At 38.3% G+C, this 26886-nt stretch overlaps 1 protein-coding gene across 1 annotated transcript in view; it reads right to left on the bottom strand.

Annotated features, from left to right (window-relative positions):
• SEMA5A (sema domain, seven thrombospondin repeats (type 1 and type 1-like), transmembrane domain (TM) and short cytoplasmic domain, (semaphorin) 5A) overlaps nucleotides 1-26886 on the bottom strand; it is a 239068-nt gene that overhangs the window by 24002 nt on the left and 188180 nt on the right. Inside the window, exon 15 of the mRNA XM_009883755.1 lies at nucleotides 10138-10363. Within this exon, the coding sequence (XP_009882057.1) occupies nucleotides 10138-10363 (226 nt within the window). The remainder of the gene's footprint in view (nucleotides 1-10137; nucleotides 10364-26886) is intronic.

Genomic DNA, 26886 nt, shown 5'->3' with positions numbered 1-26886 from the left:
GGAAAGCTCTGAGGGACTTTAGCTCTGAAACAGAAAAATATTCTAAATAATCTTTTCAGTGTGGAGTTTGGTCTGCAGCAAGTGTTCCCCTGTGTTTTCTTCTTTCCAAAGCATTAAAAAAATTATTACAACGAGCAGTCTTTTCACAGTTTTACAGTAATTCATACAGCATTCATAGAAGGGATTTTACAATTTTCTCTTCAGACAGAAACTGCACATTAGAAAATTAACGTGATGACACTAACGACATCTTGAATGAACAAGATCAGTTCACATTCTGCAAATACAGCACTATTTATTCATTGAACAACCTTATAGCCTTCTACAATGAGTTGATGAGGTTCATGGATGGGGGGAGAACAGTGGATGTTGCTTATCTCAACTTTAGCAAGGATTTTGACACTATCTCCCATAACTTCCTGATAGACAAGTCAACAAAGTATGGGCTAGATAAGTGGTCAGTGCGATGGACTGAAAACTGGATGAACAACTGGGCCCAGAGGGTTGTGATCAGTCATACAACGTCCAGCTGCAAGAAAGTCAGTAGTGATGTACGCCAGGCATCAGTACTGGGTCCAATCCTGTTTAACACCATTATTATTGATCTGGACAAGTTTGCTGATGATTCAAAACCAGGAAGAGTGGCTGATAGTCCAGAGGGTTGTGTCATACTTCAACTAGGCAGAGAGGAACCTCATGGAGTTCAACAAGGAGAAATGCAAAGCCTTGCATCCAGGGAGGAACAATACCATGCAACAGCAGTTTAAGGCCAACCATCTAGAAAGCATCTCTGCAGAGAAGGATCTTGGGGTCCCGGTGGACAGCAAGCTGACTGTGAGCCAGCAATGTGCCCTTGTGGCAAAGGCGGCCAACAGCTTCCTGGCCTGCACTGGGAAGAGCCTTGCCAGTAGGTCAAGAGAGGTAATCCTTCCCCTCTACTCAGCACTGGTGAGATCCCATCTGGAATGCTGGGTCCAGCTCTGGGATTGCTGGTACAAGAATGGTATGGACTTACTGAAGTAAATTCAGGGCAGGGCCAAAAGATGATTAAGGATCTGGAGCATATTTCATATGAGAAAAGGCTGAGAGAGCTGGGAATGTTCAACCTGGAAAAGAGAAGGCTTGGGAGGATCTCATCAATGTGCCTAAATACCTGATGGGGTGTATAAAGAAGAGGGATCGAGGCTCTTCTCAGTAGTGCCCTCCAACAGGACAAGAGGCAATGGGCACAAATTAAAATACATAAAATTCCAACTGAACGTAAAAAAAACCCACCTTTCTAGTGTGAGTGTGGCCAAATATTGGAAGAGGATAACCTCTTAGAGGTTGTGTAGTCTCCATCTGTGGAGATATTGAAAACTTGACTTTATAAGGTCCTGGACAACCAGTACTAGGTGACCCTGATTGAGCAAGGGGATTTGACTAGATGATCTCAAGAATTCCCTTCCAACCTAAACAATTCAGTGATATTTAAGTACAATGGGAAAAAAAAAAAAAAAGTAGAAATAGTTAAGTCTTGACCCCAGATCTACTTTTACCTGGACTCTTACGAAAAGTAAATATGATCCATTTCCTCTATTAAGGAGGGGATTTGACTGATTATTCAAGACATGACTATTTTCTTATTATTCTTTCATATTCCTACTTTCCACACCTAAAATCTCCTTTGTTGATTGCATTCATAAGTTACAGGAGAACACTGTGAACAGATGGATTATAAATCTGTTTTATAGATTATTCTAAGGATCTTTCCTGAGTATTATAAGAGTTTAGGCCTCTGAAGATGTGGGGAGAGAAACTAAGCAGGTGGTCCTCTCTTTCACATACATTAAGGAAAAGAATAAGAAAGATTGTTTCTTTCAAAAGTTGGCAAGGCACAAAACACCTGACTCTCTGAACACAAAACTCTAAAGAACACGTTTGGCAGTGACACGTTTGAAACTCACTCTGTGTTAAGTATCCCATTGATGCAGTCCTTGCATTTCTACAAAAACTGTAAATATCTCCTTCATAGACAATTAGACAAAAAAAGTGTGACCTGAACAAAATGATAGGTTATAAACATAGCAGCAGATACAATATAAAATAGATCGATACTAGAGAAGAAATCTAAGAAAAAAGAAGACATAGTTCAAAATTAAAGTACTGAGACAGCATTCTGTAACAATCCCCTTCAGTTTAAGGACCTTGTGCTTCTGAAGCATTTTCACTGTGTTACAACTCAGATCATGCAGTCTGTTTTAAATAAAAGTTGTTCAATATCCTATATAGCTAATATTTAATGAAGGCACTCTCCTAACAAGTTTTTAGTGTTAGAATATTGATACTTTCACATGCTATTTTTAAACGCCAATATGGAACATGAATCTTCAGGGTGAATTTAGGAGAGTTGGCGTTGTTCAGCCCAGAGAGGAGAAGGCTCCAGAGAGACCTTCTTGCGGCCTTTCAGGCCTTAAAGGGGGCCTACAGGAAAGATGGGGACAAACTTTTTAGCGAGGCCTGTTGTGATAGTACAGGGAATAATGGCTTTAAAGAGGGTAGACTTAGACTAGATATAATAAAGAATTTTTTTACAATGAGGGTGGTAAAACACTGGCACAGGTTGCCCAGAGAGGTGGTAAATGCTCGATCCCTGGAAACATTCAAGGCCAGGTTGGACAGGGCTCTGAGCAATCTGATCTAGTTGAAGATGTCCCTGCTTATTGCAGAAGGGTTGGACGACATGACCTTTAAAGGTCCCTTCCAAACCAAAATATTCAATGATTCTATGATTTGCCTAGCATAATACCAGCATGAGAACAATTCAATAAATCACGTGCACACGTACCTACATACACACACACAAATATATACTTATACATACGCATGTATTATAAATACATACACACACACATATATATAAATATATACAAATACACATATAAAAAAGAGGACTCATGATCTAACTATTACATGTCTACACAGCTCTTGTAAATGTCCGTGCAAAGACTTTGTTGCAAATGGGAAGTCCCAGCACCCTTTTTTTTTCTTTGGCCAACTGATGCGTAGTAACCTGTTAAGCTATGTATAATGGATGGAAAGTAAGAATCATTGAGTCCTTCAGCTAAGAAGGCCTGTTTATTAATTGAGGTGGTGGGAGGGACAGGGGCTGGGTGCAGGGGGTGTAATGCAAAACTAACCAAAAGATTAGACTGTAGAATTTCTTCAAGAAAACTTCAGAAAGTAAGTGGCTATACAGAACCAAGTCCTATCTGCATCACAGTTTACATCAAATTCGATACGAGAAATTATAAATATAACAGCATTGTAATCTTTCAGGTCAAGTGGCATGAAACTATGAAAACTACTTTTCTCATTAAACTGTGGTCTTCTTGCTTGCCACCTCTGTTTGTGATTTAGGTCACCTTCTGTTTGCTCCACATCCACCTCCAAGAACAGCAACCGGATTGTGCCACCCAACAGAAAACATTAAGCCTTCTGTAATTCTCATCTTATTGCCCCCAGGACGAAAATATCTGGCTAAAACAGAGTGCAGGTGTCAATGCCCTTGGTTTGGTAACAGCAAAAGTCTAGTTGTTAAAACAATACCTAAACTCTCCTTGTCTAAAGCCCATCTACAGAAACAGTTGTGAAATCTGCAGAAAGAATGATCATCATAGCATCATCAGTGAATTCATGAATAGTTTTCCCAAGACAGACAGAACAGAACAGCTGTGAATCAAATCCAGATATGGCCTTTAAGACAAGTTCATCATTGAAATGTTTTTAACTAGTTCATTCTCAGAAAGCCTATGGCTGACTTGAAGCCCTGCGAACAACTAGAATGTATGAATTCTGCTTGCAGTTTACCAACAGGCTTATTTTCAATTGTTAGAAGTTGTACTCAATTAATAAAATGCTGCACTTTGAGGCTAGAAAAGGGAATTTAACTACTTAATCCCAGTACATTTTTAAACAGGCATCTGTGCTTCCCTAAGGTAAAAATTTCCACAAGTAACAAGAAATGCAAAAACTTCAGTAAAAGCAATCACGGGCATTTTGTGGACAAAATAACCATCAACTTCTAAGACGAGGGAAGGCAGAAGATATGAACTGACACCTAAACAGAAGAAGATTCTCTCGTTTTAAGTTCTTGTGCTTTGTTCAATATGGGTAAAATAACAGAGAAATTAGCTCTCCTTCACTGCTGATTTACTTACTCCATTATACTTAGCAAGCATGTATAACGTAAAAAAGAAGTCTAATTAAGTTACATAATTCTGATTTAAAACAAGATCATAGAATCATAGAATAGTTTGAGTTGGAAGGGGCCTTAAAGATCATCTAGTTCCAACCCCCATACCATGGGCAAGGACACCTTCCACTAGACCAGGTTACTCAAAGATGATTTGACAATTTCTAAGTAATTTTTTAAAACTTTTTTATCATATTGGAATAATCTTATGACCCCACAAGAAATTAATCCTGTTTGGAGACATGTTAACATGAAAGTCTCCTGCCCTGACTAGTACAGGAGAAAAAAAGCTGCCTTTGCCAAAAGCCTGTAATGAGACTTTGATTGGCCTGATTCTTCTTCAAGACTGCAACATTCCCAGTAGAGTTCAATTAATTATTTGCCTTAAAAGCGAGGCTCTAATAAAGCATATATAATAATTCTCTAGTCTAGCCTGTAGCTAAGGAATACAGCTCTAAATAAGAGAGAAGTAGCACTGACACCTGATAAATTATATTACTTGACTGATTTATGCCTTATGTCCTCCTGTTCAAACCTAACAAAGAAAATTCAATTATGCAAGCCGTCTAAGTTTATGACTTTGGGAAAAGATGATCTGGAGCTAAAATTCAAGTATCCTGAATCATTTCTAAATGACAGCATGAAACACTGTTTAAAGTGCAGCAAGTAATGAGGATAAGCAAAGATTGTTTCAGTGTTGTCACTTTCTGATGATATTCTGCAACTATTTGACAATAGCATTGAAGCATAAAACTTACTTACCTTCAGGCCTATATACCTATAACTTATAAAAACCTTATAAACCTTCAAAACTTACTTAGTAAAATTTATATGGTAAAATGTAATGACAAACATTAATGCTTTTTTTAAAAAAAAAACAAACAGTATGCAGATTGAGGATGTTACGTTACCATGAGAACTTTATTTCTTGTATCTGTCTTTTCTGAGTTTAAATATTTAATCCCAAGAGTTCCACTGAAGAGTTGTTGTTTGTCAATCAAACTTGAATTTGCCATCAAATTCAGTTCTAACTTCCACAATTCTTTTTGTTCTTATCTTAGAATACCACAGTTTAGCTTCAATAAGATTCTGGCCACTAAAACAGTATTTCAGACAAAATTACATCCTGCCTTCAAAAATAACTATTATTTTAAGTTTGGCATGGAGAAAGCAGTGACAACTGAGAATCTAAGTTTAGGTTTCCAGGTGCCTTCTTCTCCTTTAAGGAATTTATGAGTTTTCTTCAAATTTTATTCTCCCTTCCCACCCCTCCACCCCCCAAAAAAACTTTTTAAAAATGAAAAAATCAAATGAAAGACCGTCTGACTGAAATTAGAAGGGTTGCCTTTACTTAATTGTTTTCTGAAGGTATTTTGGGAGCTAACCCTGTCTAACTTTGGCGATGTCAAGTTCAAGTGTCTTGTTTAAGCTAGTCATTGCTGTTTCCTTTGTACACACCACGGAAAGTGGTACTCCTAGAGGGTGATTTGTGCCCTTTGTATCAGATGTTTATCTTCAGACGGATCCCTCATTCCTCAGGGGTGATAGCTGTCTTTTCAGACTACAATGGAGTCTAGAATTAAGTGAGATAAATTCAACCTGGAAAATCAGGTAACCTCACATGTTGTGAAATTTTTATTCCTGGATTAAACACTTATGCTTTCAATACAATTCATAGTGCTTATATATCAGATAATCCTATTTAATGCCATAAAATCATAGAATTGTCTAGGTTGGAAAGGACTTTTAACATCAAGTCCAACCATCAATGTAACACTGCCAAAATCACCACTAAACCATGTCTCTAAGCACCACGTCTACCCGTCTTTTAAATACATCCAGGGATGGTGATTCCACCATTTCCCTGGGCAGCCTGTTCCAACGCTTGATAACCCTTCCGGTGAAGAAATGTTTCCTAATATCCAATCTAAACCTGCCCTGCATAACTTTTCCTCTTGTCCTATCAACTGTTACTTGGGAGAAGACATCTAACCCCACCTCTCTACAACCTCCTTTCAGGTAGAGAGTGATAAGGTCTCCCCGCAGCCTCCTTTTCTCCAGACTAAAGAACCCTAGTTCCCTCAGCTGTTCCTCATAAGGCTTGTCCTCCAGACCCCTCACCAGCTTCTTTGCCCTTCTCTGGACACGCTCCAGCACCTCACTGTCTTTATTGTAATGAGGAGCCTGAAATTGAACACAGTACTTGAGGTGGGGCCTCACCAGTGCCAAGTACAGCAGCACAATCATTTCCCTAGTCCTACTGGCCACACTATTGCTGATACAGGCCAGGATGCTGTTAACCCTTTTGGCCACCTGGGCACACTGCTGGCTCATGTTCAGATGGCTGTCAATCAACACCCCCAGGTCCTTTTCCACCAGGCAGCTTTCCAGCCACTCTTCCCCAAGCCTGTAGTGCTCCATGGGGTTGTTGTGACCCAAGTGCAGGACCCAGCACTTGGCCTTGTTGAACCTCATACCATTGGCCTTGGCCCATTGATCTAACCTGTCCAGATCCCTCTGTAGAGCCATCCTACCCTCAAGCAGATCAACACTCCTGCCCACCTATGAACTTACTGAGGGTGCAGTCGATATGTTTCATAAGCACACATTAAAGCCAATGGTGATGTAATTTCTAGACTTTTAGTGCTGGACTGTACAGATATTTGCATTAAGATGTGCAACAATGTACACAGTCTCAGTTTATTTGAAATAGCTGTCCCTTCCCTATCTGAGCACTAAATGAAAACCCAGAAGCAGAGAACAAAATGTATTTTACTTTCCTCTTAATCAAACTTCAAATCAGAAAAGCATGAATACAGCGTGCAAATGCTACTGCTTGGTTGATTGAGATAGAAATCTTAACACAGTCAGGAGTCTAGTGGGTTTCTGGCAAGAAGTTCTACCTCTAAGCTTAGACTGCAAAGAAAGTTTGCTTTGCTAGCGTCTGACAGTGAAACATGATTCTACTTAACACGGCATGACTATAGTTGCACAGTGGGAGATTATAGGCAATGAGAAAATTGCTAACAAATGGCTCTCTTCACAGATCTTTGCAGAACACATCTTTGGTAATGAGGTATGCCAAGCATGCTGTACCAGTATTAATCTTTCTATAAAAGCCAGCAAATTGCTATGGTTCAACATGGAGATAATGAAAAGAATGTTTCACAGAATCCAGCTCTGGTCAGGTGGAAGTAAGTTATGATGCTTCCTTGCTACCTAGCCAGAAATTGTGAAGGTGTCTGCCAAAATTCATGGCTTCCCATTCTCGTGAGATCCTCTGTTCCAAGAGCCACAGCTACACTACATGACGCTTATTCATGTATTTTCTTTTCACGAAATCAAGGAGCAGTAGAGGCGCGGTGTGTTGACCCAAATCCAAACCAGGGAGCAGGGAAGTGCTCCTGAATCCTGCAGTTTGAGGCACTCAGTAAGTTTCATCACATCAGCAAATCAAAACAGTTATGCCCCCCCCCCAAAATGTTCCACTCCGTACTGTTCTGACATCCATAATCAGAAAATGCCTAAGCAAACAGGCTCAAAATAAAATGTGGCTAAAGATACATAACAGTAACTCTTTTTACCAGAAGTATACTGGTTAATGCAGCCACTAGGAACACTGATTGGGTTCATTACAAAATAATTAAAGACTCAATGGCCAAAAAGAGTCAAAGAATAAGCATGAATTAATGGCAAAGTTATGAGGGCACTCACTAGGAAGAATAGACAGATGTATAATAGTTTCTGCCCTGTCGACTACTCAATATAAAGTAATTAAATATTTAGTAGTTTTGGGATTAGTCAGCAAAAGTCCTTCTCCCAGATGAACACTTCAGTTACTATGCAACAGGGTCACTCCCATACATTGGTCCAATAAGTAATTATTTCCAAATGAAACAAAGCAGCAGATGCAGCAAGATGCAGCAAATAAGCTACAACACCAGGAAATTCAGGAATCTGATGTTCAGAAGCGAAAGAAAAATGTTCAAGCTAATCAGGCAAAGAATGCACCTGAACTCACATCCTTGTCTTTTGCACTCTGCCTGAACGCTTTACTTAACACAACGTGGGCACTATTACTTCTGACTATATTCTGTAAGAAAGAGTCAGCTTATGCATCCAGCTCCAGGAGAGGACTTATGATCATGACTTCAGAGCTGAGAAAGGTGCCTCCATACTTAATTTTCTTGCAGCAATGTGATCTAGGAAACATTGGCTCTTGCACTGGTTTGTCCTACTAACCTGCTCTTTAAGTAGTGCGCTGGCTTTCCTCTATTCCATTCTTAAGTGCTGACATCTCAGCCGTCCGAAAAGAATATACCTAGATTCTTCTGTAGATCTATTTCTAGATGTTGTGATAACTCTCCTAATTCTGTACTATCTGGTGAGAAAAATATTCTCTTTCTCACTTAATCTCATGAAATTTTAAAAAGGTGTCATAATTGTCTGGAAGTGCTGGAAGACAGCAAAAAGCAGCATCGCCACCCAAAAGTCTTACTTAGGACAAGGAAGGCAGGTCACACACCAATCCTAGCAGAGCAAAATCTTTGCTAAATACTAGGTTGAAACTTAGTTTGGTTGAAAACAGAACAGCAGAAACACTTGTTACAAGAGTTGCTTCATGCCAAAATCTGCCTTTCTATCCAGACCTAGAAAATAAACATCGGAGAATGTAGATTACCTGAAATGGGAATGACGCAGAGTATGAAACAGTTTCATCTGGAGTACCACGGGATTTGTTTTATTATTTCAAACAGTTCACTGCTATGTATTTATTTTAAAAGTGTGAACCAATGAAGGGTTTACTTAGGATGAAGGGCATGGGGGAAGCTTCTCACATCTTCTCACAGAAACCACCCCTGCAGCCCCACTGCTACCAAAACCTTGCCATGTAAACTCAGTATAGTCAGGGGCTGATTAGCACAACAGTTGCTCTGTCGGAAAAAAATATTGAGAACTAGAAAGCCCAAGGACTCAGAGACCATTCTCTCCTAGTGGCCTTAGATAAGCTAAACACCTTCAGTTATACATTTTTTCAGCTAACCTGGGTGTTGTGATGATACAGAAGACTATGTAAGTGGAAAGCAGGTCTATAAATATTAGAATATAATAATTAAAAATCAGTATTTCCTTAGATTATATAACTAAAATATAATACTTTAAAGAAACACTGATATAAAATTAAACCTGGAAAATTATTATTATGAATGACTGTCAAGTTTTCCTAGTTTTTTTTTTTTTTAATATATATACACATAACATTTATTCAAAACTATGTATTACTGATAGGGGAAGAAAAAAGTTCTGAAATAAAATAATTCCAATTTAAAGTCATCTAAAGTTGAAAAGATTTTGAAGGAGTTTAATTTTCCATCTCAGAAATAAACAGAACTTTAAATTGCTAGCGATAGCACAACATAAACTTTTATTATAGAAATTACCCAGTTCATAAACTCCTGCATGAATCTTACAGTTGTTACTTTACAATTACCAAGCAAAAAGTTCTTCTCAGCATCAATACTACATATTCTAGCTAAATATTTACCAAATACATTAATGTTGCACAAACTCGCCCCCAGTAAAAACCTGAGTGAGTATAAGGAGATGACAGAATCCTCCAAGCTGCCACATGTCAGGGCTCGGAGATTATTGTAAAGAATATTAAAATAACCTGGCAAATCTCGTAATTGGTGGTAAAAGACACTTGATTAGTCTGCATGACGAAGCTATGTCCAGAAGAAATAGAAGCTAGATTCCCTGTTGTGATCACTACATCCTCCTTTTCATTATCAGTTCTGTTACGCAAAACACCAGCAAGCAAAAACTTCCACTCTGTGCTGAAAATGGAACTGCAGACACCTGGCTAGCAGGAGGCACCATGCAGCCACTCTAGCTTTGCTTACCATCTGTCGAGCATCCACTGCTGCCATCGCTGGAACAATAACGCATTTCAATCCTTTGCCTTCCCACCTCCAGCAAATTCGGGTCAGGCAAGCGCGCTTTGCAGGTGTATCGGAAACGTTGCTCATAGTGTCCGCCGTTGTCTGAAATATTGACTGGGGTCCAAGGCGTCCAAGGAGTCGTCTTTTTTAACTCTGGACAGGCATTGGTGTTACAAGGCTGATATTCCTGAAAGAAAATGGTCATAATCAATATAACCATAAAATATGAGTTTAAAAAATCAAACACAAACCCTCAAAGCAGATAAAAAGCCAATCAATAAAAAAAGCTTCAGATATTTTTTCCAGCATTACCAATAGCAGTGATCATAAATAAACTTTTAATTGCAATCTCAAACTGAAAGTGCTTTTTTCTGCTTCTAGGCAAGCACAGTATCACACTGCTAAAAGCAATAATATACCAGTACAAATTAGATCTATTACATCCATAAAAACAGTAAGCTGAACACTATAAGTACCATGATAAAGCGCATCATTTATAAATTAATAGCCCCAAATAAGGTGTAGCTAAATATGTTAAAGCTTTTAATTAAGAGGAATTCTGATAAACTGCAAGTACAAGAGACAAGCTTGCAAATAATTCTTTGGTAAAATCTAGTGGCATATGCATAAGTGAACCACTGTCCATTTTGTATATTGCTTATGTATAACAAGGGGACAACGGACAGGAAACGTTTTCTATCACAGAATCTGGCTCCCTGAGGTGCACGTTACCCATAGTTCCAGCACTGCTAAACCTATCATGAGAAGCAAATTCCCTGTGGACTGATATGCACTAAAGTGAACAGATCACACCTAAGAAACAAACACAGAATTGTCAATATTCTCAAGCCCCACAATATATGTCTTCTGACGAGTATCATCAAGATCTGTAGGTTCTGCCCATTCATTTCCCAGATCACAATACGCTTCATCTGATTCAAGTCCTTTGTAAACTATATGGATGAAATTAAAGAACCATTAAATATCAGAATAAATTCACAGTGACAAGTTATTAAAGAGAAAACAAAACAGGCATCAGTGGGACAATTTTTAAATGATGTCTCTATCTATGACCTCTTAGAGAGATACTCAGCAGAGGGTGCCTTCTGAAAAGGAGCCTGCTAAATTTGTAATTCCACTAAATACTACAAAATACAGACACAATAGAAATAGTGGGTTTATCATGTTGTACAGCTTCCGTCTTCCATAATCCCTACCCCAGCTAATACCACCATGTTCCAACAAGCAATAGATTACCTGTTCCTCTCTTTCCCATGGTGATAACAGTCTTTTTATCTCATACTTTCTTCAGTCCACTACCTCTTCTCCCAGATGGTCTAACCTATTAACATATCCAATTAGACTGAGAGCAATTGCTTTCAACCTATATTTTGGTTTAAAGGCTGTGTTGCTGTTTCGAATCTAAAAGAAGCTTCTTTGTCGGAAAGCTTTTCTATTTGTTCCCTCTATTAGAGATGGAAAAAAAAATATTCCCCAGAAAGCCCTGTCCCACTAACACAGCAAGGCACCAGAGAACCCAGTGCTGTGTTCAAGACTCTCATGTTTGGAGGCCAGTTGAACTTGTGACAAACTTATGGGGCTCACAGTTTTCTGGAACTTCAGGCAAGAAAGAGCCCAAATGCTTCAGCTGGACTACTCCTGTTCACTTCTCAAGGCTGTGCAAAGTCTCTTTCCACCTTAAAACCTGGTGATCACTACAACAGTGACCACATGAGTCATACTCAGGGACCATCTATGAAAGAGGACTGGATCAACCTTTCTGTGATCTGAGTTTCAGCCTTGACTGGTTTCTAGATCAGAACAGATCTAGAAACCAGTGTTTCTAGACAGCAAAGAACAAGCAAACTATCTGGTGTTGTGTAGAGCAGGGGAAGTAATTTCTTTATGACTCCTCTAGGCAACTGTTTAAATCATGTGTGCTTTAGACTGAGGACAGAACATGTATGACTGTTCTCCTCAAACCAAGTAAACTGTAAAAAGGAAATCATAAAATTAAGACTACAGCAACAGCCAGAACCACCCTGCTTGCTACCCCAACTGGCTACTCCCCTCCAATGTGCAGTCCCCTCAAGTGCCTGGATTACAGTGCATCTTTTAGCAAGAGCACTCTGTCTTTCCCTTTTTTTTTTTTTTAAAGATGTCTAGCACTGATGAGTCTATCACCTCCCCGCATCAGCTGTTCCACTATTTAGTAATCCTCAAAGCTAACAAATTGCAAGTTAATTCAGGGCTGCATTTTCCTTTTAATTTAATTTTCCAGTCACTGAATTTTGCTGTGCCTTTATCAACGATACTTAAAGTGTTCCTTGTCCCATACCTACAAATTTTTCATGCCCAAGTAACCCATACGTAATGATAAACTAAGCTGAACTTCTTAAAGCTACATAGGATTTAAAACCTGATCTTCAGGTCCTGTGCATCCCTATGTCTTCCTTTTGTCCTATTTCCTTATTTTCCTTAAAACTAGACACCAAAATTTGACTTGGCATTCTAAAAGCATTCTTATCAATACAGCGTGAAGAGGCAATCATGACCCCATTCCACTTGACAGTCTGACTTTAATACATACTTTATTGCATTAGTGCTTTTTCCTTCCACAACATTGCAAAAAGAGTTTAAGTAGACCCAATTATCTTTGATAACTTGTCCTTCTCTAAATCACAGCTTTACAACTACATACGGTTTCCTACCCCACATAAGACGCTGGTGTTTGGCAATATTAAAATACATTTTATTAGCTGCTTCTGCAATTATCTAGCATATTATTTACTACCTCAACAATCTCTGTCATGGTGAAGCTTTACTGAAGATGACTTGTATCACTGTCTAGACTGTTGATAAAAACGCTAAGTGCTATTGACCCAAGAACTGATTTCAGGCAGACCCTGCTAGACACATCCCAGTAATCTATATCTGTCCGTTAACACCACATTTTTCAATCTGTCAGTGAGCCAGCTTTTAAGCCATTTAACATTTGCCATATATTTCAGTTTTCCAAATCAAAGCATTTTCTGTTGCAAAGGCAAATGTCTTGGAAAAATTCAATAACAGTCTGGGAGAAATTCTGTATCACTTGCAAACAACTTGAAATACAAATTCTTTTCTAGTAGCGTATAAGCAGGAATAATTCAATCAGTATAGTAGCTATTACAATGTTTGTTTCAATACTGTCACAATAGTCTAAAAGTGTCGGTTCCTTATTTGCTGTTGATTTTTTTATTGATATTTTTCAATCTAAACTAAAAGCTGCTAGAAATGGGAGGTCTTTCTTTACGGGACATGGTGTAGACAGGTGAGGGTCATGAAAAGCAGAATGTGTGAAATACGCAATGAACCCTTTGTCAAATAAAAATAAGCAATAGAGGAAGAAGTTAATTTAGTCCAATGTATTGAATGCTGCTTTGCTAACACACACCTGAGATGACCAGGTCAGCTCATTCGGTTCCAGGAAGACAGACTATCAGTAATCAGTGTGCTTCAGGATGTGTAGTCCCTTCATACACCCTAAGAGAAGGTCTACTTATATGTTGTTACATGAGCCAGAAAAGAAAGATGTTCCTTAAGAGTATCTGTAGAGACCATTTGTCAGTTTTTCCTTTCTTCTTGCTTGGTGCATAGCTTATAAGCAAGTTTGTCCGCTGTCACGCCTGTCTGTTTAACCACTGGATAATACCCATGAAAGGCACAGAATGGAAGGGGAAACAAACATACATGTAGATTACCCAGATAATATTTATAGCAGTAAATAATCTCTCTTTGAGAAAATTCAGAGGAATATCCTAACAATGGATGACTCCATGAAGTTCTGGTACTAATAATGACCTGGCAGAGCCTGCTGTCATCTCTCACAGTGAGTGCTGAACTGCTCTACCAACTACTGTATCTGCCACAGATGAATCAAGAATTGCATCGTGCTTGATGAAAGCATTGATGTGATCTGACGCTACAAAACTCCAGTATAAGCAGAACAATGATCTTGCTCTGCATGGTCACAGATTTGGAATTAATTAAAGGAGGGAAGAGAAGAGGCGTAATTCAGATCACACATGGGTAGATTTAGTGCTGCTAGCATGAAGACATAGTCTGATTGGAAGGATTTGTCAGGGACTGGCAATACAGAAACTGCTATCTCTGCTTGGATTATTCTCCTCTTCTCTCACCTTGTCCAACACTTGAACAATTTACTCAAATGGGATTTCAGGAATATGGCCCTCTCCAAAGCCATTTGACCAGCTAGAGTCATGGATACAATAATAAAGCAACCACACAGAGGAATAGAAGTCTGAGATGAAACACTGAGGTCTCATCTCAGCAAAACAGTGGTAAGAAACAACTAGAAAAGCAGTGAAGCATTCTGCTTCAATAGAGAAGAACTGAGACAGTGACAGCCAAACTCCAGCTCATGTGCTCCACATGAACTGAAGGAAGAGATGAGGCCAAGCCTTCCTGGGAGGGGTCTCTAGATATTCACAGAGAAAAACTTCAGCAGCTGATATCATGGGTTTAAGTTCTTAGTACACATTTGTGGACTCAGAGCAATAATTATTTGAGGTCATTTGCAGATTACAAAAATATTATTGCAATAGTTCAAACTTAGCCACATTTTCAAAGTTCTCTTTGCTAGTTGTCCTAAAACTTATGGCCTTATTCACTGTATTGTTAGTTTTAGTTTAGAGTGGATTTAGTCAGTTGAGATTGTTACATTTATGCCTGGCTATGCCTGACAAAGATGTAATAAGACCTTTAAAGACTAAATTTCAGGGCACAGCTCAACAGTTATTTGAGAATTTTATACAAAATACACAAACAAATACATACATCACAAAATAGATGTCTATGAAAATGATAAATTAAAAAAAAAATTATCACAAAGCATATTGGTGGTAAAACAAGAAAAGGCATTATAAATTAAAAACGTAATTTGGAATGACAGAACATAAACATTGATTATGCTATTAACCAGCTACCTTGCTTCTGTCTTTAAATAATATTTCCTAATATTTGAGTATAATGAAAAAAGAATAATGTCATGTTTTGTACCAAGATATATTTAGAATTATTTGGTTGCATTATTTTAGAAAAGGACAACTAAAATGCTATTTCCAAAACACCTTATTTCAAACTGAGGGACACTGTTGCTTAATAATAAAAAGAACAAAATTCTACTGTTTTCTCATGGAGGACATGGAACAGACTGATTTCTTTTGCCTCTGCATAGCCACTTTAGTCAAATTCCTGATTTTAATTAACCAAACAGCATGATAGTCTGATACTTCCTTAGAAAACTAGGTTAAAATCTTATATACATTTTAACTACGATTTTTTATAAAAAAACAGACTTCAGATGGAGAGTTTTATTCCCATTTACATTATATGTTTATATTATGGAAGGATTTCTAACAAACTCCTATTTCTTTGATGTATATAGTATGTCTATATTGAAAGCACTTCTTTTGTTCTCATCCGTGTTTTTCTTTCTCATCTGTTGGTGCGAGAGACTATCTTCACAAGGTAGCTAAATCAATATTAACAGTCCATTTAAATATTTTCAGCCCAACAGTTATACCCTATGATTTGCTTTTAATATATTGTATTAGTTCTCAAATACTCTTTTGGAATTACCAAACAGTCCACTGATTAAAAAAATACTTATAAATTTTTGCTTTCTGTTCCATCGTGCTAAACTTCAGTTTGTCTGGCCCAAAATATTTATTTGTATTTTCAGGTATTAAGACACCAATAGAAAAGAATGTTGCTGATTCTTAAAGTGAATGGTGTAGTATGTCACCTGGGCAAGAAAGGGCTGTAAGATATAAGAACCTGAGTCTCTCAGCCATCTCCTAAGGTGTGAGTTCGTCACAGCAATATGTAGTTAAAGGAAAGGATAGCTCTCATGTGCAATCAAAACAAAGCCAAAATAAATGTAAGTGTTATAAAACTGAAGAGAAAAACAGTTCCCATTTATAGGGGACCTGGTTTCCACATCAAAACACGTTTCCTGCAGGACTATTATACCCTCTCCCTCTCCAAGAACCAAAAGATAGATAACATTCGTCCTGCAGTGGCTGAAAAACACATTCAGGAAAATCACTAACTGGTGATGGTTCATTTATTTTCATTACGGAATGTAAAGTTTTATCCATTTAGAAAAGCATTTTTCATCTAAAACAAACAAAAGACAAGTAAGTCCCTGATCATGTTTCTATTTATTTCCACAGTTTAAAAAGCCAGGTTCTTCAACCAAATACCATTAGGTATATCTTACTTTATTGTCATTTTTCTATTACAATACTATTTCAAAAGGATGACGTGAAAAAACACCCAAACCTCAATAAGCAAAACATCTTCTACAATGTAAATCTCACAGCTATACTTAAAAGCAAAACCCAAAAATATTTCTAAGATCCCCATTGTATTTTAATCATGCAAAGGCACATCTATATCCTAGTTTATAGGCAATATTTTAGCTTCAGTTGACATCAATGGGAGTAGTTCTATTGATTCCAGTGGAACCAGGACTTCAGAGACTATTGCTGAGCGCAGATGCAATCCTGTAGAGCAGTAAAGTAAGGGTAGGTAGGTTCTGTTCATAACAGACTTTTAAAATTACTTTGATGGATAGAGCGAGGACAATCATTTTGCCCTATGCAAACGGAACAGGTTTCTTCTGAAGTGAATGGATTTCTTTTTGGCTGCAAATACTGACCAAGCACAACCTTTTGTTTCAATTTTGTGTATTTTAAACAAAAGAATTGAAAAAATTTCCACTGATGTAAAGAGGAACTTAAAAGGAAGTAAAGGCTGGATTTGGAACCGTTTTCCCTGGAGGAGTTCAGGGCCTGTTGGGCAGGTCATCAGACTGGGACAGTTCAGGACTCAAACATAATTCATTTTTTTTTTACACAACAGAAGTTCCTACTTTTATCATCTCTTCATAAACCCACCCGATTTTGGAGTGAAGAAAGCCACCACTTTCCTCTTACTCTTTCTCTACCAGCAAGTTGTGTAACTCCGTGCTCACAAGTTACATTTTTATGTCAAACTAGTCAAACTTTTGTGAAGGAAATTGTTACAAAAAATTAAATCACTTCATTGTGAATGTCTTGACTTCATAACTCAAAGGCACAGGGAGGAGTAGGAGCACCCTCAGCTCCCCCTCATCAAGCAGACTAGCCTGGTTGCATTGTGGAAGTGCAGTTTTTAATCTTAAGTACTGTTTCTCAGATGCTCACATTCACATTGGCACCTGGGAACCATTTAGAATCATAAACATTTATTTCATATGCATGAAAATTCCTACTAGTGTAATAGTTCATTTTAAAGCATGATATTTGGAATTAACTCATATTCAAAATGAAACTAGAAATGTCTATGGAAGAAAAAGCTTCTTTTGTCTGACAGAGATTTAAAAAAAATATAGAGAAAGGCATAGTAGTTAATGTGGATTCTTCCAAACCTAATCCATTTATGGACCTGTGTTACAATTAATGACTACTCAAATGTACCTAGCAAATGAAATTGTTATGTCATACAAACCAGGACAAATTTGTCAAGATTTGTAAATTGTTTTTCTTTTTTCAAATAACTGAATACATCAAGAACTTATGTGTCTTTTTGCACACTGCTCATAGAGAAATGAAAAGTGGTAAAACCACAGTAAATCCACAGCATGCCTGCTGACAGCGTAATTGGTACCAATCCCCCAAGTGTCGCTGCTGTGATCCCTGTGCTACTGCTAGAGAAGCCCATTTCTGTACCCGGTGTGCAGAGCAGCAAGTTAACACAGTGCCCTTACTTGAATCTCCACACCCATTTAACACTTGCATGGTTAGACCATGAGCTTCCCGGAGGAGAAGCTGTTTTGGACTGCTTCTTTGCAGGCCTTTGTATGTTGGTATCCCGGTTCATCATTAAAGCCTTCAGGCAGCAGGACAACAACAGTAACACTGTAACTACAGCACTTTGGAGGATACCTTCCTGCTATGCTAGGGAGCAGATTTTCGATTCGACAGTTTTAAACCCCTTAGCGAGTTGCAAGTCAAGACCAGGGGACTGCAACCACGCCATCCTTCCCAGACTGGTAAGGCAGGAATGGGGCCCAAGCTATAGTCACTATGGGAACTTGAACTCTAAAACAGCAAAAAAAACCCCCCACATTCTCAGTGCTTGTATGTTTTTAATATTGGAGAACATTTCAAATCCAGTCAAAGAACTGACTAATGGAATTTATGGTTAGTTTTCAAACTAAGAATGAAGTACACTTAAAATGTAATGTGTTTCAGTGAAATGAATCTGCATTTTGGTTACAGATGCCTCGTCTGGCACATGCACATCCACTAACTATTCAGAACTCAGTGTCTTGAATAGGCTGCATGTGTGTTTTTACTGGACACTCACCTTACTGTCAGGGACATGTTTCAAGTCCACAAGGCAAATTAGTATTCAGTCTTGCCACCAAGTTCCTTGTTGACTATGGACTTACTTTGAACTCTAGGTTCTCTTACTTAGTTAACCATAGATTTTCTTTTGATGAACAACACCTTCTACCCTTTGCCCACAATGACATAAGCCTCCTGTAAATTACCCTGTACCTTTTACTCTTGGGGCACTGAAGACATTGAATGCACTTTTAACAGTTAGGAAACAAACAATGCCTCTAAAAATGCATGGCCTAAACAGAAAATTCTTCCTCTCATTCATCTTTCACTTTTACTCTACCCATGGTCTATGAAACATCTCAAAAAAATGGATGAGCTCTGCAATGTGCTCTGAAGGATTATGGATTCAGCTACATGCATGAACAGAGCAAACACGTTTCCCCCAACTTAGGGTATTTTTGGGGTAAAAAGTTTTACTTTCATGATTTATATCACATTTCATGAAATTACTGCTTTTCTGCATTTGTGTACACCACTAACTCTAAGTGTCACACATAAGCATTTTCGTCAGTCATGTAATTGTTAGGAACTTGCCACTAATTAGGAGTCAAAGATACTTAATTGCCAGTCCTAAACATTGATAAATAATAGTCCAAGTCCTCAAAATTACTATACTGCCTCAAAAGAACCCTGGACAAGGGGAAGGAGTCCATCTAGTAAAGGAAGCTGATTAGGTTGTTTATGCACTATTGTTACTAAGAGCGTGTCTTATCCTTCTACTGAAAATTACTGTTTTGTAGGTAAGTTACTGTTTAGGAGAGAGGTGTTCAGGGCTCATTTGCTCCAGTTCATAGTCAGGAATCTTATTGCAAATCCCCCCTTAGCTATGGTTTCATATGTGGCATTATGTAGTGGTACCATGCAAGATTACAGAAGGACAGGGACCTGTAAGAGTGGGCCCAGAGGAAGGCCACAAAGATGATCAGAGGGTTGGAGCACCTCTCCTATGAAAACAGGCTGAGAGAGTTGGGATTGTTCAGGCTGGAGAAGAGAAGACTCCAGAGAAACCTTATAGCAGCCTTCCAGTATCTGAAGGGGGCCTACAAGAAGGCCAGAGAGGAACTTTTTACAAGGGCATGTAGTGATAGAATGAGGGGTAATGGCTTCAAACTGGAAGAGGGGAGATTTAGATTAGATATCAGGAAGAAATTTTTCACTGAGAGGGTGGTGAGACACTGGAACAAGTTGCCCAGAGAGGTTGTTGAGGCCCCATCCCTGGAGGTGTTCAAGGCCAGGCTGGACATGGCCTTGGGCAACCTGGTCCTGCCCATGGCGGGGGGCTGGAACTAGATGATGTTTAAAGTCCCTTCCAACCTAAACCATTCTGTGATTCTATGATTCTATGGTAAATATTCAAGGCTGTAAGGCTGAAGGGATTATCCACCTATAAATGACTGAACGGATTTACCAAAACGGACTCAGAAATTATTTCATTTACTGAGGCACTATACCGCCAGGTAACCAATGCCTCAACTGCAGTAGGAAAAACATGACCTCCAAATCTGAGCAACAACATGACAACTAAATGGTGAAATGTAAATATCATTAAAAGTAAATGATGTGTTACTTGTACATGAATCAAAATGAATCTTTTCAGCACTTAAATCAGCATTTAAAATTGTTGTGTAAACACCAGCCTTGAAACCTATATTTATACATTTAGTTATAAAGAGAGGAAATTCAACTTCATCTTTAAAATTAAGAATGTACAAGCTGCAATTTGAAAAGATCAGGGAAAGAAGCGCAGCTTCCTGCGATTTTGCTTACCTGATCACTCAGTACTTCAGAAGTGGGGAAGAGGGGGTTGTTCAAAATTCCATGTTGGGGGGGTATGATTAGCTGATTGGAAGTAATTGAGTTGCTGCAGCTTAGTGAGTTACCACTCAGCTGGGCCATGCTAACAATCTGTGCATGTAGCTTTATTCATTACAAATGCAAATGTAAGTGCAAAAGAAGGCAGATTAAGTCAGACGGATAAGGGGTGATTTACTTTGCTGTAATAACTCAATTGTTTGCAATTAGCTTCACATACTCTTATGAGAAGCTTAAAGTTTTTCACGCAGGCCCTATAATTCCTGCCAAAAATCTTCTAAATTGCTGAAATAGTTATTATTAACTTAAAATGTATTTTTCAAAATTGCTGGAAATCATGGCTATTCAAGTATTTACTATCTGAGAGTAAGAATGTTAAAAGATAATCCAATAGTCAAAAAGCCATGAAAAGGCTGTCAAATCATCAGTTTTAGAGACTGCAGCTTTTTGATGACTGCAAATCTGTTATCACATATAAATTACCTTCATTTCTATTCTGCAGTGTAGGTTTTCCTTTGTTTGTGCTTCTAGAAAGACAGTGAGTGCTATATTCTTGTTGTAAAAGAAGATCCTCAACAACAAATTTTTCAACACCAAAAGTGGAAGCAAATATCACAGAATCACAGAATGGTCAGGGTTGGAAGGGACCTCTGGAGATCATCTAGTCCAACCCCCCCGCCAGAGCAGGGTCACCTACAGCAGGTTGCACAGGACAGCGTCCAGGCGGGTTTTGAATGTCTCCAGAGTGGGAGACTCCACCACCTCTCTGGGCAGCCTGTGCCAGTGCTCCACAAATATGGGACTTCATGTTTCACAGGCAACACTAGAGTTACTTGGCTACTTTGTGACCTGGAAAAAATTTGATCCTTAGATTCCTGATTTGTAGAACAACCCATTGCTAGCGATAATTGTCGTCAGTGTGCCTTTTCCTGAACTCAGTAACAGTAGAAATCTGCAAACAAGTTTCAGTTGGTGTTGTCTGCCACCATGTATCACCAACTCCACAGGTTGCTAAAACAATGTGTAATTGCGAAACAAGAAGAGGAGAAGAAAGTAAACCTGCACAGCCTGTAATCATGGGGATAAGGAACCAGGGTGGTACTCCTACGGAGAGAAATGGCTCATTTCTTTCACAAGGCAGTTTCAAATTAGGCACAGTGGTAAAGTAGTTCTGGAAATTTTCATACTGAGGACACATTTATTTCCATAATATTTTGCCCTGGAAAATCAACTGTGTGAAAAGCCAGCCAACAAGTAACACAGAAAAATAAAACAGTTATTACTACTTTATATCCAGCTATAAAGCACACTTTCAGATTCTTATTCATTTATCCATAGTCATTTATTATATCATCAGCGCAGCCTTATATTAAAATTAATCCTTTTATCAGCCCATAGATCACCATTAATCTTATTTTCTACAATTACACAATCTCTTTCAGCTGAACATTCTCATTTGAAGCTCAAAATCTGAGGGCAAAAATGCAACTACTAATCAGTAGCACATCAAAACAGACCTGAGCATATGAAATTATTAACTGCTTGTGAAGTCATTTAGACAGCAAGCACTCAATTGCAGCTTGCCTTGTTGTTTTGTATTTTTTTCCCCCCTTTTAATTATAAGTTGTGTTTTACACAAAAAATGAAGCAAAATTTGTGAAAGCTAATGCTGGAAAGAGCTGAAGTTTAGTTTTGCTCTGAAAATCTGATTATTTTAATATCCTTACTGTATTTTTCATTCCAAAGAATGACTTAAATGATATACAAATCACTGGGGAAAAAAAAATCCTATAATGTCACCACTCCTGAGACGAGACTTTAAATGTTAGAGCGGCTGCTAAATGACAAATGCGTAAGTGATGGAAATGGTACAAACTGGATAGATGCGGAGCCATGAACTTTAATTCAGAGTTGCCAACCCAAACCCAGGAGCTGCAGTGAAAAGCAGAACTGCTTTTTGAAATGGATTAAACTGTGCAAGTATTTAAATGCGTTGAAAATAGATTTAGCCACACAAATGAGACACATTACAAGATTTTCATCACCTGCACCTTCTGATGAGGTAGCAGAAAGAGTATGCTCTGCATTTCTTAAAACGAAGCCACTTAGTACGGGATCTAAGTATGGATTTGGAAGCCCAATGAAGGTGGCAAAACATGGCTGCCAGAGATCTCTCCAGCACTGGATGGGTTGCTGTCATCTCCAAAAATTCCAAATATTAGGAAGGTCCAATTAACTACTAGGAGGGAAGTCAAGAATGGTAAGTTAACGTGTGTATGAACATCCATGTCTTCCTAGCTCAAAGGCCACACTAGTCTTCCGTAAATTAGTGGATGGGGAAAACCAAACACAACCCCCATTTCCCAAATTCCTTTCAAGCAAAATTTTTTCTCTTTCTAGATGTCAAGAGAGTAGACAACGCTTGCAGAAAATGGGTATATCAGGTAGGTTAAAAAAATTAATTATGCTATAAACCTCTTTTTCAGGTCTTGACCCAGGCACGCTGAAGCAAACAGTACTATAACTGAACTGAAAATGCACTTACGCACAGTTTAATACTTTATCACACTACAAACACCTGCCTTTCCTCAGGGCAGAAGTTACAGCAGAGCTGACAGACGTGAACGTGCGCCCACGCCTCAATCACTGCTGCTACAGTCGAATGTATAAACACAAAACCATCTTCAGTTATAGGCTGTAATCACTTGGACGAGGGAGCACAGCAACTGAGATGCCGACACGTTTGCTTCTGCCATCTCCACTATGGGAAAATATGACCCCTAGCAAAGGGGGACAGCTGAGCTGGGAGCTGGTTAAATGGCCATAGCAAGGGTCAGTGTAACTCATCTCAGAGTCCCCGGGCTATATGGGCTAAAAAAACCCCACAAAAAATAAAAAGGCAATCCATATAACAGCATAAAATTTTACAGGTTGCCCAGCTCAATAAAGCAGAAACACAGAAACAGACATATGAAAAATATGTCTCTAGTGATGGTAAATGTAAGTTCAGATTATCTTCAAACTTTCACAGGTTTGTGCTTAACATGCAGTATGTGAAACTGCACAGGCAAATACACAATTGTCTATAATTTTCTCATGAGTGGATATCAACTTCTCAAAGCTTGTACCCTTAATACTGGATTCAATTGCCTAAATACAGTGCTCTGTTGCCATTTTGAATGCTGTGGATTATCTCACCTGGCTTCCAAACTGCTCTAAAAGCACGCAGGTCTCTCACATGGCCTCTGATGTATCTTACACTTTCACGCAGACATTTCATATCCCCTATGGGTTCTCAGAAAGCAACACGTGTCTCTGTTTAAGCAAATGTGAATCCTGCCCTTGCATCCACCAGTGGAGCCTGACATTTTTCAGAATCATGTCAGAACTGAATCTCCTGTTGATTTAAATAACTGTTTCACATTTTCCATTTAATTTGCGGCAATCTAAAAACTCCCTATAAATCAATTTCTCTCATACAACACTCTTCATTTTTGGCTTTTTTAATATTGTTGGGTTTATATAAAGTTTATTTACAAAGGGTTTAATTTGTCTATGTTGTATTTTTGGAACTCTGCGGTTGTGAATAAAACACTTTTTTTATCTCCAGCCAATTCCTGGCAAGACAGATGTTTCTGGGGAAAAAAAAAAAAGTGTTAATTGGTTGCTGGCTTCATATTATGCTCTATTTCCAGTATAAGGCAGAAAAAGGAAAGAATAGCTGTGTGCTTCCTTTGCATGTCCCCAAATATGAGCTGTTCTGTAGCTGGCATGACCCTGGCATAAATCAGATCAGGTTTTAATTGACAATAGCCTGTGTGTTTCAGTTCAGAACTGCTGAAGCCCGTGCTCTGCTGCTCTGGGGAAATTCCTTAGGAAAGGATTAAAGCCCTTTTATTTTACACCTTGTTTGAAGTCTCAGCTAAAAGGCTAACCGCTATATAGGGGAAAGGTGGCACTGCTAAAGACATTCAAGCCAGAAGGTTAATGAAGAAAACAAAAGGAGAAAGTAATTATGGACTGTACAAAAATAGGAAAGAAAATACTGTGGTAATGAAAATAAACTGACCAGGAACAGAGTATGGCTCCCTGGTAAAATTAAGTCACAGCATGTTTCAAATGGAGCATTTTATGAGTTTCAACAAGTTGGATGTGTAACAACAATATCTGTTCTTAACACAATACTCATGAGACCTCTTAAAGAACTTTGCTACTTAATGCACAGACAGGATCCTTAGCTTCTCTTTATACTCAGCGACCCTCATCTCAGTCTTGTCCCAAATCAATTTTCTGCATGCCAGTTTTGCTCCACTTTTTAGCATAAAATTCATGTAACCTCATTTATCAGAGGAAGAAAAAAAGATGAGCAAGGATTGATTTACTCTGCAGTGATCAAACTGGGCAGAAAAAAAAAGTCAGTCAATATGTCATCTACCAAAATTCTTCTTTTCAACAAACCAGAAAAGGGACATAAATAGCTACAAGTTATGAGAGTTGAGTTACATGCCAGAGATTGGAAAATTTAACAGTGGTCCGTGCCTTCAGGATGCTGAAGCTGCGCACTGCCACTGGGTAGTAGTGTTGTGTTTGCTTATCAAAGCAATACGTAAACCCACACTAAATTATTGGAAAAGCAAGGGCTGGGTAACTCACAATGTCTATTTCAGACATCCCTAACAATGTGGAGAGGACTTACTGCCAGTAACTGCGTAAACATGGATGGAATACACAAGCCAAACTCACAGGACTCAATTTTAGCTCAAGGTCAGGATGGGTGCCCTGAACTTACACTGTAGGTTTTGTAATACAGGCTTCGTTTTGACAGCTCAGTAAGCATACCATCAGCTCCTTGGCATTTTCAGGCCAATGACATTGGTAAATAGAAAATAAAAGTGTTAGCTATAGACTGCCAATTGCTTTTTATAGGAAAATAATAATAAGTATTTTGTATTCACATTTTGCTTTTAAATTCAAAATGGCTGAACATTTATAAAGTTTTCTGAGCACTACAGTATTGGAGCTGGCCGATTTAAAAGTCTTGTCCTACAGGATGATTAGGAAGTTACAGAGGCTCACAGGAGTTCTATTTCGGGAAGGCAAGGCAGGGATGAAAAGGCAGCTCAAAGTTGCACATATGGAAAGGGAAAATTATAGCAAAAGATTTTTCTGTTGTTTTTTTGGGTTTTGTTTGTTGTTTTTTTTTCCCCTGCCTTGGACAAGCCAGTAAGACGTCCTTCTGTCTTTCCACTGATCTAAGGTACTCAAGAGAAACCTGTCACCAAAATACAGAAGTTCTGGGGAAAAGAAGTCCTTCTTCTAGATGCCCAGAGACAAGGAAACACCCGTAAGAGCAGTAAAGGTAGAATATGGTCCAGAATGGGTAGGACAGGCAGTCTGCTTTGTTTTTAATTTTTCCTTAAGAATCCTAAGAAAAAAAATCCTTAAAGGAAAAAAAAAAAGCAATAAAGATAATAATTAAAAGATAATGACACTGAACTGAGTTTGCAAACCCACAGACAGATGTTAATGTGACTACACAAAATAAAAGTAGCAATAGCTAAAGAAATTTCACTGATAAGAAAATGGAGGTGTCTGGTGAGAATTTGGGGATGAAAGTGCAAGGATGCAAGCAGTTGACAAGATCCCAAGGGAGAGGGAAGAATGAAGATGAGAGAATGTAGTTTTCAATCACCTTTGCTTTGCTTTGCAGAATAAAATTCTCACAAAGCCTTAAAGGGAAGGCTCAAATGTTTTTTTGTTTGTTTGTGTTTTGTTTTTTTTTACTGCCAACTAATTTACCTATTCATACTGTTGCAGTTTTTTAAAAAGCACAAGAAATGGTCTATTTTTTATCTTTTAGTTCTGTAATTCAAAAATGTGTATAATGTGGGACTTAGTCACAGTCTCTAGCACATTTTAAGACAGTGGCTTCTCAGCAACTTGTAGGTGTGTTAGTAAATATTTTAGTGGCAGTGATGAGGTAGAGAAGAAGAGGCCCACATGCTGTGCAGATAATTTTAGTTTACAAAAGCAATCACTCTGCATACACTGAAAGATATATAAACTCTGTGTGTTAATGGATCCCTATACTATATGAAACCTAAGAGATTCAACCCAGGTATTTGTGTGCCAGTAGAGAGGCATGAGAGAGATGCCTAAAATGATTCCAGGAAGGAGGAACAATACATGTAAGTTTACTAAAGATTCATTTAAGGTGTACAAAATCATGCATCATTACATTGGTTTCTTACTCTTAAGATCAAGTATTGTTTAGATTAATTGTTTCAATACTGGAACAGAATTTTTTTTTAGTTGTGTTTTTGGTTTGTGGGTTTTTTTGGGTTTTGGGTTTTTTTTTCAGTCTTCATACAAGCAAAAGAATATTTTTGTAACTGATTTGCCACCTAAGATTGCATTGCCATCTCTTCATGTTTGGACA

The sequence above is a fragment of the Charadrius vociferus genome, unplaced genomic scaffold, assembly GCF_000708025.1.
Source record: "Charadrius vociferus isolate BGI_N301 unplaced genomic scaffold, ASM70802v2 scaffold103, whole genome shotgun sequence".
NCBI lineage: Eukaryota > Metazoa > Chordata > Aves > Charadriiformes > Charadriidae > Charadrius > Charadrius vociferus.
The sequence above is the reverse complement of the archived record's forward strand: the minus strand, read 5'-3'. Positions and strand labels throughout refer to the sequence as shown.